Source organism: Artemia sp. Qi Xiang Cuo, chromosome 3, assembly GCF_049724085.1.
Source record: "Artemia sp. Qi Xiang Cuo chromosome 3, ASM4972408v1, whole genome shotgun sequence".
Lineage (NCBI taxonomy): Eukaryota > Metazoa > Arthropoda > Branchiopoda > Anostraca > Artemiidae > Artemia > Artemia sp. Qi Xiang Cuo.
Genome location: NC_142796.1, coordinates 95,118,836 through 95,130,908, shown reverse-complemented (window position 1 = coordinate 95,130,908; position 12,073 = coordinate 95,118,836). Strand labels below are relative to the sequence as shown.

At 34.1% G+C, this 12,073-nt stretch overlaps 1 protein-coding gene across 3 annotated transcripts in view; it reads right to left on the bottom strand.

Moving 5' to 3' along the window:
• Nucleotides 1–12,073, bottom strand: part of LOC148954779 (double-stranded RNA-specific editase 1-like) — a 60,686-nt gene that overhangs the window by 2,415 nt on the left and 46,198 nt on the right. For all 3 annotated transcript variants that reach the window (XM_089086746.1, XM_089086747.1, XM_089086748.1), the window contains exons 5-7: nt 11,023–11,118; nt 5,500–5,627; nt 2,846–3,023 (exon numbers count right to left, since the gene is read on the bottom strand). In XM_089086746.1, the coding sequence (XP_088942872.1) occupies nt 2,846–3,023; nt 5,500–5,627; nt 11,023–11,118 (402 nt within the window). The remainder of the gene's footprint in view (nt 1–2,845; nt 3,024–5,499; nt 5,628–11,022; nt 11,119–12,073) is intronic.

Here is a 12,073-nt window from a genome sequence, read left to right as displayed (position 1 = left end):
TAATGCTCATGCCAAGCAGATAGAGGAAGACAATCACTACTTGGTTTATCATTTCTAATCGACTCAGAATTAATAACTTTTCGTCATTCTCTCTTTGACACATGAAAATCCATACCACGACAACGCATTGACTTAAGATATGTCTTATTTTTACTACGCGTCTTACGCTTAAGGTCAGATACAATTCCACAATACGGTCTATCATATTTATTCCATACTTTTAACCATATCTTTGCTTTATTTTTTTAAGTTTTTAAATTAGGATCTAAAGACCAAATAAGTTTTTGCGTACCACACCTAACACGTTGCAACGGCACAGCAACTGCCTCTGCATCTTTTAGACATTTAATTATTTGATTATGTTAGCAATCCAGGTCCTTTTTGCAATTCACTGGTACAGTGCACTGGATCAGATGATAAGGAACTCATATGGCAGACAGAAGGTTTGTTATTGCAAAAAATATAGAGAAGGACATCAGCTTTCTTCCAATGACTTTTTTCAAACCATTTAGAAGACCGGGGTACTCCACAAATACTTGTAAGGTTTATATTAAGCGTAAGTCAATGAAATCGGGACATGGTATGAATCTTTTTCTTCATCATCTATGGACTGTATTGATGTAGTAATACTAGGTGAGCAAATAATGTGATCAGTATTGCTCTTACCGCCTGAATGGTGAATATAAAAAAACGGATGAGTTTTGGGTACAGTACGATAAGATGGAAGGCAATCTAACGACAAATCACTTCTCACTGAGGAACGATTTATATCCATATTAAGGTCACCAATGATCATACAATTTAGAGAAATATAAAGCATAAGAAATAATGAAAACTGTAGTGCCCCTACAAACAGCCAAAAAAATTCATCCGAGTAGAAAGTCACAGAAGAAGCCAAATTCGGATTAGGCTTAAAAGACAAGCTAGCCCACCGGATGGGCGGCCTCTTGTGGCTTTAGCAGTAGTAAAAAACACATGATCATGAGGGCTCGACACAAAAGGTTAATGCTAAAGTCTGTGATAAGATGCTCCAGCAGACAGGAGCATCTTCCTTAAATTCGTGAATTCGAAAAAAATAATATCCAACTTTACTTTCTTCTTTGAAATAAGCGGATTGAACGAAAGAGTCTTCAAGTTCAAACTGAATTGACACAGTCTGGCCCAATCGATTTGAACTTTTATTATCTTTCAGCCTATTAATAACTGAAAGGTCAACATCAACTGGAAAACCTCGGAAAATCCCAAAAAAGCGCTTGTACCGTACTCAGGAAAATAAAGTTCTGAACTAATTTACAAAAATCTTCAATTGCCAATATATCAATATTGACATACGATCTGTCATTAACAGGTTTCACGCTGCAAACTAATTCATGCCCAGCTATTTGATCTAGATCAGTTTTGCGTTTGATCAGATCAGACAGCTCTGAAGGCACTTTAGAGACAATAACTGTCGCATGAGTGTCAATTGATGGGCTAGGTTCGGGTAGTGGAGGAATTCAACTGATAATTGTCGTTTCCCTGACATTTCATCAACCACTTGTTGCAGCTCATTAAAATTTGAGAGTAAAGAAGTAGTAGCAGTGGCAGGGAGACATGCCACCTCGGTTGGTCGCTTTATTAGGTACAAAAGTGTCGCTACTGTCAAGAGATCTTAACCAAGTAATAATGTTACACAACACTGTAGCAAATATTTTGTTTTCCTTATACCATACCCCTTTCGAAACTATTCCAGCTACATACACAAATCTGAAAACATTATTTTTTGTCTCAGTAATGAATAAGGGGTTCCAAAACTTCAAAGTTCTGAAGTTCTTTCTTTATTAGAATATATGGTTCCATTGCACAGCTGTTTTAATCATTCTTTAATTTTATCAGCTAGCACTGTTTGCTTTATCAAATAATTTTTTAGTCACTTTGAATGGAGAACAGAAAAATTATGAGATTTTAAAGAGACAACAGGAAGATAGCATCCCTGATATATGCAAGCATCCCTGCTTGCATATATTCTCTAAGTTAAATGTAACAGCAGTCCATTTTGCGTGGCTCAATTTTAATAATTGTCCCCTTGTATCAGGTAAACAGGAGAGGTTTAAAAGCTGTAAAGAGGGCTAGGTGCTGTTGTCTTCGCAGGGAGGGGATCTTTGAGCCTTAGGACGGAACAACGTTTTTAATCTTCGAGAGTCTTCCAATTATTATTTTTTTAGCATTTTATAGGAAAAGTCATTTATAACACAAGAAAATATAAATTTTCTATTTAGGGGTAGAATAAGAATCGAAATTGCAACTTAGAATGAAAGTAATGGAATTATATAACTGATTCTGTATAAACTATACAAATACACAACTAATTAGCCACAAACAATGTGTTATTCTATTTCCTATAATTATTAGAACCATATTTCGATCAAGAACTATTGGTTAAATTGTATCTTCAGCTTGAAAATATGTGTCAAGTTCCTGTTCTGTAACCTTCTGATTTTTTTGGAATGTTAAAAATATTTCTTTTGGCAAAATCACATATCAAAAATTTTATTTGTTTTGTTTTTAACTTTTAGCCCTCCTCCCGCAATGGCCAAAGCTGAAAGAACTATAGCATAATTTTACCCATTCCTACCGGAAAAAACAAGTGTTTTTTTTCTAGACCTTATTTATGACTACGCTGCGACCCAAGTGACAACCTTATCAAGTGGTTTGTCTTCTAGAAGCCTGTTTGAAATAACTTCCTACAAGGGACCTAAGGCCCAAAATGCCAAACATAGCGCGATAAGGGTAACAAAACAGAGCTGGAGGGAAGCAGCATATACCATCATTAAGTAAAAGAAGAAGAGAAAAGAATGGAACCAACCAAATCCTTCAAACTTGCGGCCATCTATTTCAGTACCAACTTTGAATCGCGTTTCCCCAGGAACTTGATTATCAGTCACCAGATTGAGCTTGACGTCTGGTCGCATGTTGCTAAGAAGCATAGCTGGATGATATTGAGCTGCATTCTCGGGCAGTTTTTTAGCAGGCACCTGCTTATGCTGTAAAAAACAAGAAAATACTTTAGACCAAACAAGTCGTGACAGAAAACGATAAAGTACGTACGACCAAGCGACATAACTATGTGAAGCAATTTAGAATACCATTAAAGGCATGATGAGTTTTCCTATATATCTTAAAAAATATGTTTATTTCAAAATATCTATTTGTAAATTTATCTTAAAAAATACCAACAGCATATTTCCAACAGTGTCAAAAAGGAAATGTAATTTTTTTTGCCAGAAAATTGATTTTTTCGACTCAGAGCAAAAACAGACTCTAAGCCCAATATTCCTTGCTAATTAAAATTAATTAAAAGATTAATAATGTGAACGTATCAATTAACGTAGATAATTTTTACTACAGATGACACTCACTGCTTATGTGACCGAAATATCTGGCATTTTGTAAATTTCTATCACTATTTGTGAAACACTGTCTATTAAAAGGATTTTATCCCTATTTCAACCTTTATTAACTGTATCAATTATGAAATAAATAATGTGAACTTAAAAAACTAAAAAATTAATAATGTGAACGTACCAGTTAAAAATAAATAATGTGAATGCACCATTTGACAAAATTAATGATGTGAATGTACCAATTAAAAATTAATAATGAGAATGTAGCAATCAGGCTCATACACAATAAAGCCTTAAGCTTATCCCCTCGAAATATTCGAATAGTTACCATGTTTCACAGAACGTTCTTAGCTTGGGAAAATCTTTGCTTGTTTATTAGAGTAGCTGATTTTAATTGGGCACTTGATACAGAATTCGAGTTCCTTAACCTTTCTTTCATTACAATCCTCTTTTTTTATACAACCTGTTGACAAAACAGAAAATATCAAGATTTTGTGGAAAGATTACTGTTCGATTGATTTGTTAATATAAATATCGTCTTTTGACAACAAAGGGATGATTGAAAATTGACGCTGTTTTTTCGTCCATCAACATCTTTGTCAACAGAAACAACGAATCGAACTCCATATTTGGGATATGTCAATAGACATAGCTAGAATTGACTTAAGTGCCTGAAATGAAAAACGAGCAACAGTTTAGGTTCAATTAATTGTTTAAAAAAAAACTAATAAAAATAGCCACTACCAACAATAAACTACAACACCAAGCCCCCTGAGGCCAAAATAGCTGTGCAAGATCCTCCTCAATCCCAGCGATGACAATTTCATTCTTTAAATTAAATAGCTTGTATTGCGAAAATTCAAACCCTATTTGTTCAATACTTGAAACACCTGATATTTTTTTATAATTTAACTGATCCTGTAAATATTCTTCATTGGGAGAGAGAGAGAGAGAGAGGGGGGGGGGGGGGGCTGAGACTTAAAGTTTGATTTTTCCACAAAACCTGCCACATCCTTTTAAATATTAGGTGCCCTTACGTGAGATCAAACATCTTCTGATGCAGATGAAAACAAAAAGAGACACTAATTGGTTAGCTTTAACATTAGAAATCATAACACAATATAAACTTTTTCCATGATATTGAGTATAAAGTGATATTACCAATATAAACGACTCCCACTCTTAAGATCCCCCTAATTCCTAATATTTTCAGATAATTTTCCAGTTCAAAAATTTTAAGATTCTCCCTCATATAGATTTACACATACACACTTATATCATTTATTTGGAATCCTATGTCGTATTGCAAATACAAGATTACCATTCACGGAACTCGAATTAAATTTTTTCGGCTCGAACTACATTTTTTTTTCAATGCTCCTTCTTCCCCATAAAAAAATTCCACTAATACGTCTCCAACTAAAATTCGCTTTTATCTAAACTTCAACATATCTAAGCATATGAGAAGGGAGAGGGAGAGGGAGAAGGGAGAGCCATCACCAAGATTGGTTCCTTCCTTCAAAATTAAAATTAAAAACCATTGCCTAAAAGCAACTTTATATGTGTTCTCCTGGACCGTCGAGTAGAACCTTTAACCCGTACCGTATACTATTAACCTCGGAGTCACATCTGTATACAACTAAGTCTTACATATACATTGAGGGTTTTACCGCATATTACCGTGTCCCATATAGCGTGCGTCAACACGATTCTTTAAACCAAACAGCAAACTATACGGAGACGAAACTAGCATTGAAAAAGGAAAGGGAATATCAAATTATAAGGGAATGAAATGTCCCAGGTATTTTTTGCTCTTAATCAATGTCAGAAAGTGGACAGCTACTGTTAGTTTCTTAATCAACACGATTTTTATTAGTATGTTTTTCGCAAACTATTGGTTGCAATATTTTAGCAACGTCGAAATATTTCTATGCATCAGCGGCTTGCATCAATGATGAAGAGTTGGGAAGTAACGAAATAATGACAAATAATAGATAATTGACAAAATGAATTTTTGTCAATGAAAAAATATTAGAAAAACAGAGAATTTTTTGCAAGTGTGGCGTATTTGAGACCTTTATCAATATGAGTTGTAAGGAGCTCTTGGGGAACTTACAGGCGGTTTAATATCTGAACCTTCAGTAGGAGTTGGTTGCGTAGCAAAATCTTGAAACGGATAACCTCCAGCGACCGGAGCGAAAAACTGGGCGGGATTAATCATCTGCGGAGTTGACTGAACTCCAGCTGAAAAATACAAGATAACAGTAAAAATTAACGAAACTGAAACCCAAGGGAGCGTCAATAGGGGTGTTCTTCATTACTGAAACCTAAAATCTTTATCACCAATATTTTACAACCGGTTCAAGTTGGAGTTTCAACCAAAAAGTTAAATGAATACTTACTATGATGAAAATGAAAGACATATCGTACTTATTGATCAAGGTTTCGTTGAGCCGCATAATATCTTAATAGTCGCAGAGTAGTCAAAAGATCGAGAAACACTGCTACAGATGGACATTGTACATTTTTTTCCCCAACAAACTTAAAGGAGGGAGCCTAACCTAGCCAGACGACACTGGGCAGGTCTATCAGGCCTTTATGGCTCGCTCAAATTAGGAAAACTTATAGATTAAAAGTGGTTTTAGCGTCTGGCAGCTTCAATTTCCGGTGAACTAAAATTTTGCCAAATATTACCGATAAAGTATTAGCTAAAATTAACGTATTGTATTATAAACAATTGACAACGCTTCCGACCATATAGGTCCCCGCATGAGTACTGCAGCGTGTTTCGAATTCTGGATCCCCTGTTACCAAGTTGAGATTAAACCCACCACAGGACACAATTAACGTCCATTATAAAGTTTATATATTCAAAACGTATAAACATACTAAATATTGTAAATTGCCTACGAGCTCTGCAGAAGCAAAACAAGCAAAAAAGGAGTTATAGCCACATCCGGCACTCAGTTCACGGGCTTGATCTAATCACGCAATCATTTTTTACTTCATTAGTAATAGCTATTCCAAAGAATCGATCGCATATTGATTAGCCTACACGATTCCCGAAAGGTAAATAATGTTGAATATGTTTGAATATTTTATGCTAACTGCAGGAAAAAGAAGTACCAAAAACTAAAAGGATTACTTTAGTAATCCCTGAAATAAACCTTGAACCACCTTTGTAATCACAAAATCAAACGTACCATCAACCACTTAGATCTTAAAGGGTTTCTGCAAGGAATACAATTATTAGAATCAGAAATCAGATGACATTGTTCTCCAACTTATTTAATTGCTGTTTCGTTTGTTTGAATAAATGAGATTTCTGTCAGTTGTTTGCTAGTATCCATAGATGACAGTTCAAGTTTTGGATTTTATGGAAATCGCAGATATTGGTGAACAACTCACTTTATGTTTATAAAGTATTTGGTTTTCTTCTAATTTTATTGAATTTTATTAATCTTTTAACTTTTGGTTTTTATTGACTGTTTTGTTTTTTCACATTGACTTTCCACGTTTGCTTTTGGTTTTTTCTTTGTCTTTTTTTGGCAATTTCCTTGAATATATTTTTTTGTTCGTGCTAAAGAATAGAGACGGTTGTCCTCTCAGAATATTCGCTATGTGTGTTTTTTTTTAGTATTTTTGTTTGGCCTTAAAAATCCCATTTTTGATCGTTGTTTTTGTATTATGGCAGGCCAATATAGAATAAAAAACTATCTTCGTCGTGCTTATGGGGAGCATGCTACCAATGAGGTTACAACATTCATATCTCTTGCTAGAAAATAGCTAATTTGATTAATCAACAGTATTTTCTTCATAATTGTAAAAAGAGCCGTATTTTACCCAAGTCAATGCAACCTTGACTTCACTTAAACACACGTAACGAACGGTAATTTACAGGACGTATAGGGTTTGGTATATTAAATCATGTCATTGGCGATTGCAAAACGAGACGTTTTTGTCCTCTCGGTCTAAGAGGCTGTTTGGCTTAAAAATTGTTTGGTCTTACTGTTGCCATTAATAAAAAAAAGAAGAATTTTTTTTCGGAGAAAAAATAAAATGCATGTCAAAAGTCGAAAGTTTATAAACTTGTTTAAAGAAAAATCTAGTGAAACAAAAAAAGCTCGTGTAGTGATGTTGAAAATTGCTATCATGTCCTCTTTGAATGTAATAATTATTTTTTCCCTCAGCTCTTGATAAATTGTTTAAGTGAGTTGTTAATCTTATATCCTTTAGATTTATATTTACTTAGTGTCTGTAAACACTAAGTGTTTACGTGTGTTTGAAATTTGTTACAAAGTGTTTGTAAGTGTTTGAAAATCAATGCTAACAAGACAAAAGCCATGAAGGTAACGTGGCATACAGATACAGGCCTTCAACCCAGCGAATTTATGATCCTGGGGGAAGAGATCGAGTGGGTTGACAATTTTGTTTACCTAGGATGTGAGCTTACGTCCACAAACGACTCCTCAAAAGATATTAAACGACGCCTCGCCCTTGCCTCAGCATGCTTGTCATTGCGATCGATCTGAAAAAACAAACATCTGTCGCTGAAACTAAAAACACGCCTTTTTCGAGCTCTTGTGGTTCAAGTAGCAACGTACGGAGCAGAGACATGGACCTTGAAAGCAGAAGACAAATGCCGGTTGGCGGCCTTTGAAACAAAATTCCTCAGGAAGCTTGCTGGCATCACCTACCTTGACCGAATATCAAACGAACGGCTATTGTCTTCGCTCAACTATTCCCAGACCATCATGCAGACCATCCAGCTTCAACAGCTTCGATGGTCAGGCCATGTTCAGCGGATGTCCCCAGCCCAACTTCCAAAAATTGCGTTTGAAGGAAGGATTAATGTCTCCCGCCCAAAAGGACGACCTCCCAAGCGCTGGAGGGAAAACTTTCCCAGCCATCCCCTGTCGGTACTCCTTCGAACTGCAGCGAACAGGGAATCGTATAAGAAGCTCTACCATAGTTCAGTCAGAGGAGAAGCCCCGAGTCGGCCAATCTGGCCGGATTAAGTAAGTAAGTAAGTAAGTGTTTGTAAACTTACTCGTTCTCGAGTGATTCAATTTCTTATTGATACAGCCCGATTTGATCAATGTTCATAGCTAATTTCTAAAGTGATATGTTTATGATTTAGTTCGTAGTCTTTTTTCTTCTCCTTTCTCGTTTTGTTGCGTTTATTTCTCTCTTTTTAGTGTTTTATAGTTTTTGTTTTGTAGTTGTAGATGTGAAATACCGGTTCTCTGGTTCAGCCACTAATAAATTAATTATGTATCTAAACAAAAATACAAAATAAAACAACAAAAAACATTGAATTGAACGGGAATTAACGAATGAGGAATGAGTTGCATTGGACTAAATTAATTGTTGGTTGAGTTGCGTTGAGTTCAAGTAAGTGGTGGTGGAGTTAGAGTTGAGTTAGATGAAAATGAATTAAATAAGGGGCTGTGTTGCACAAGGACTTAAAACAGGTTGACTTGCATGGGGATCTCTTGAATAAAGTATAGGTAAATGGGTTAAGTTGAACAAGGGCTGTGTTATATAGGGATTGAGTTATTTGAGTTGAATGGGGTTGATTCGTTTCATTTGAAAGGACCCAGTTACACGCACACCAATTTTCAGTTTTTCTGGTAGAAATTTTTTTAGCTTTTTAATACATTTACAGGTGAAGGCATCTTTTTTTCTATTTTCTGATTTTCTTTTTTTTTAATTCACTGCTAAAATACTGAGGAGCTATAAAGGAAATAAAAACTTATGGAAAAGTAAATAATGAAGCCTTGGACAGATTGAGAAGCATCTGCAGCCGTGTTGGCATTAGGCCATGGAAATCTGTCTTGGCTTTTCGCCAATTAGCCATGGCTTGATGCCAGTAACTTGGTTTTAATTCAAAAATCAATGGACCCCTTAATATTGGCGTTTAAAGAAAAAGAAAAGTAAATCCGTACTGACAATCAAAATTGCCAGTAAGATCCCTTTGTGCAAACACTGCAGGTTCTCAAAATATTTTAGGCTTCAAGTAAATGTGATCACCTTAAAATAGCGCATTAAAGTAAAACTTGTTTTGGCCACTAGAAAGATTAAAAGTAAACCATTCTTATGAGTAGTTTTTTACTATTTAAAAAAAAAAAAAAAAAAAAAAAAAAAAAAAAAAAAAATCTTACAATAATTTACAATAATGGCAAAACTACACTATGGCAAAAGAAAGTTTTGTCTCAGAAACAGAGCTTCAACTTAAAAATTGAAAATAAGGTTTTAACTTCACAATATAAAAATACAATAAGTAAATGTTTTCATCAAATTTTACGTCATCATTATTAAAAGATTTATTTTTAGACGCAATTAATGCCAGCCAGGACTTCAAGGCACCCCTTTTTCAAACAGTTATTAATTAAAAAGATTAGAATACTTTCGCAGGAGGGAAGAGGGACTATAATTCAGAGGTTGACAGTAATTTTTGTTTTTAATAGTTATTAATTACTTTTAAACATTAGAATCTCCTCGGTCCTTTTTTACCTTATAATTGTTTGATGTTTATTTTGACAATTTTGAGCTTTTTTAGTTTTTTCTTTTAAACTAAATTGCGTTTTGCATTATTTAGCCACAAGACTAAATTGTCATAGTGTTTATTTGCTTTATTTATTTCCTTTCAATTCTGTGAGTTTTAATTACTCGACATTTTTTACGATCATATTTTTTCGTGGCCAGCCTTGTCATATTTACTTGTTTTTGTTTTTCGTGTTGATTGACTCTAAAAGTGCAATTTTGGCCAATTTGGGCTTCTAATAACAACTTTTCAGAAACATGTCTTACTTATGATTTATTTAACTTATTCATATTTTGTTTAAAAGTGTGTTTCATTACTATATTATCATTTACTAAATAATTTTTCTTGTCTTTTTGACGAGACTTTCTTAAATTAGTTTTATTTTTTCTCGGTTTATTGACTTAATTATTACTCGAGTGTCATAATTAGTGGCGGTTGCTGTCAATACATTGTACACCTTATCATTCACAACACTAGTAGTTTTGTGAAATGATGTAAGTATTATAGAATATTTAGAGTGTCTTCCAGGATAAGGAAGTTTCATAAGGAATTAGTTGTCACTTTAGGGACCCCACTACTTAAGGGATTTAAATTTTGTTTGAAAATGATACCATTATTATACTTAGAAAAAGCATAAAAAAAGGCATTGAGAATTGTGTCCATACTGTCTCTGCTCCATCAATCATCTTGCGAATCCTGCATGAGTTAAGTAAGAGCCAAGTTAAAACTGGAAGCGAACACAAATTTTCCCTTCGCAGATTAGGCAAAATTATCTACAAAATTAGCTCAAAGTAACTAATTTGTGATGTCCCTATGGAGCTACGTTTTAATAATAATAATAAAACAAGCAAAACCCACGTACATAAAACAAATGAAACACACAAAAAAAAAACTTATTTTTGCTCACCTTTTGGCTTCAATCACACCGGGCACAATAATACGAAAAGATTATTTTCCCAAACGAAGAACTCGAAATGCTACTGTATTTTAACTCACCAAGGCTATCAAGAAAAGCGTAGCATTGTTAAAAAGATAAAATTTTTACTTTTCCTATTAGTATACTACTACTGCTAAAAAAAATAAAAAACTTACTGAGAGAGTCCAAGTACTTTTTCATAACAAACCCAAAAATGGGACCCCAAGGGATTTCGCTCTCCTCCGGTGGGCTAGAACCATTCTCTTCGCCACCTACGGTAGAAACATATATTATTATTTGGTAAAAATATCCTCTAACATAACAACATTATAACCAAATAAAGGGGAGGAGAAACCTAACACATCTTCTATTTGTCGAAAATTTGTTATATTTATCATTTTTCTTCTATTTTTTTGTACTTTTCTTTCTTCTTTATGGCATATCGCGAATATTTACAGCCGAGAGTTCGATCTGACAAAAATAATTCGTCCTTTGAAAGCCAGGTACAGAAAAAACGAAAAGTTGGATAGCGGAAAACAAAGGTTAATGGTAGCCTATTTTATTCGGAAGGTAAAAAAAAAAAAATTAATATATTCAGTCAATATTTATTTTCAAAAAAAAGAAGAAAAGCAACTAAAAAATTTGATTTTCGATTGTCAAATCAGATAAAATAATTTCAATCATATGGAAGTAAATAACAACGTTAATAGTTACCAGAAGTTTAACTTAGCACAAAGAAGCAATTATAAAGTCAGCAGTCGTAGAGATGACATTTTTGCCAAGTGGTAGGAAATAGAAAAAAAAAAACGTATAGCAAAATTTAGAATTGTAGAATGAGCAAGACGGTCTGGGCCCCAAAACCCACCTGCGTCTGTGTCTGACCCTCATGAAATGATACCCATTCCAAGAACAACCAACTTCGACAATGACATAAATTCTTTATTTTTGAAAAAGTAAAGATAAACTATAAACAGTCTTAAGTAAAGACAATGCTTGATTTTAAGACAACTATGGCAAGCTATAATAAGCCCAATTAGAGTAAAAAAAGGAGAAAAATAGAAACGTAATAAAACTTGCATTTAAAAAAAAACAAATGAGATAAAAAAAAAAAAAAAAAAACGAACACAAGAAACGCTTGCTTACAACAGGGTCTGTTATTTTGAAATATTTTTCTTGATACTAGTAATTACTCAAAAGTGCGTTCAACGTTTGGGGAAGAGGTGATTC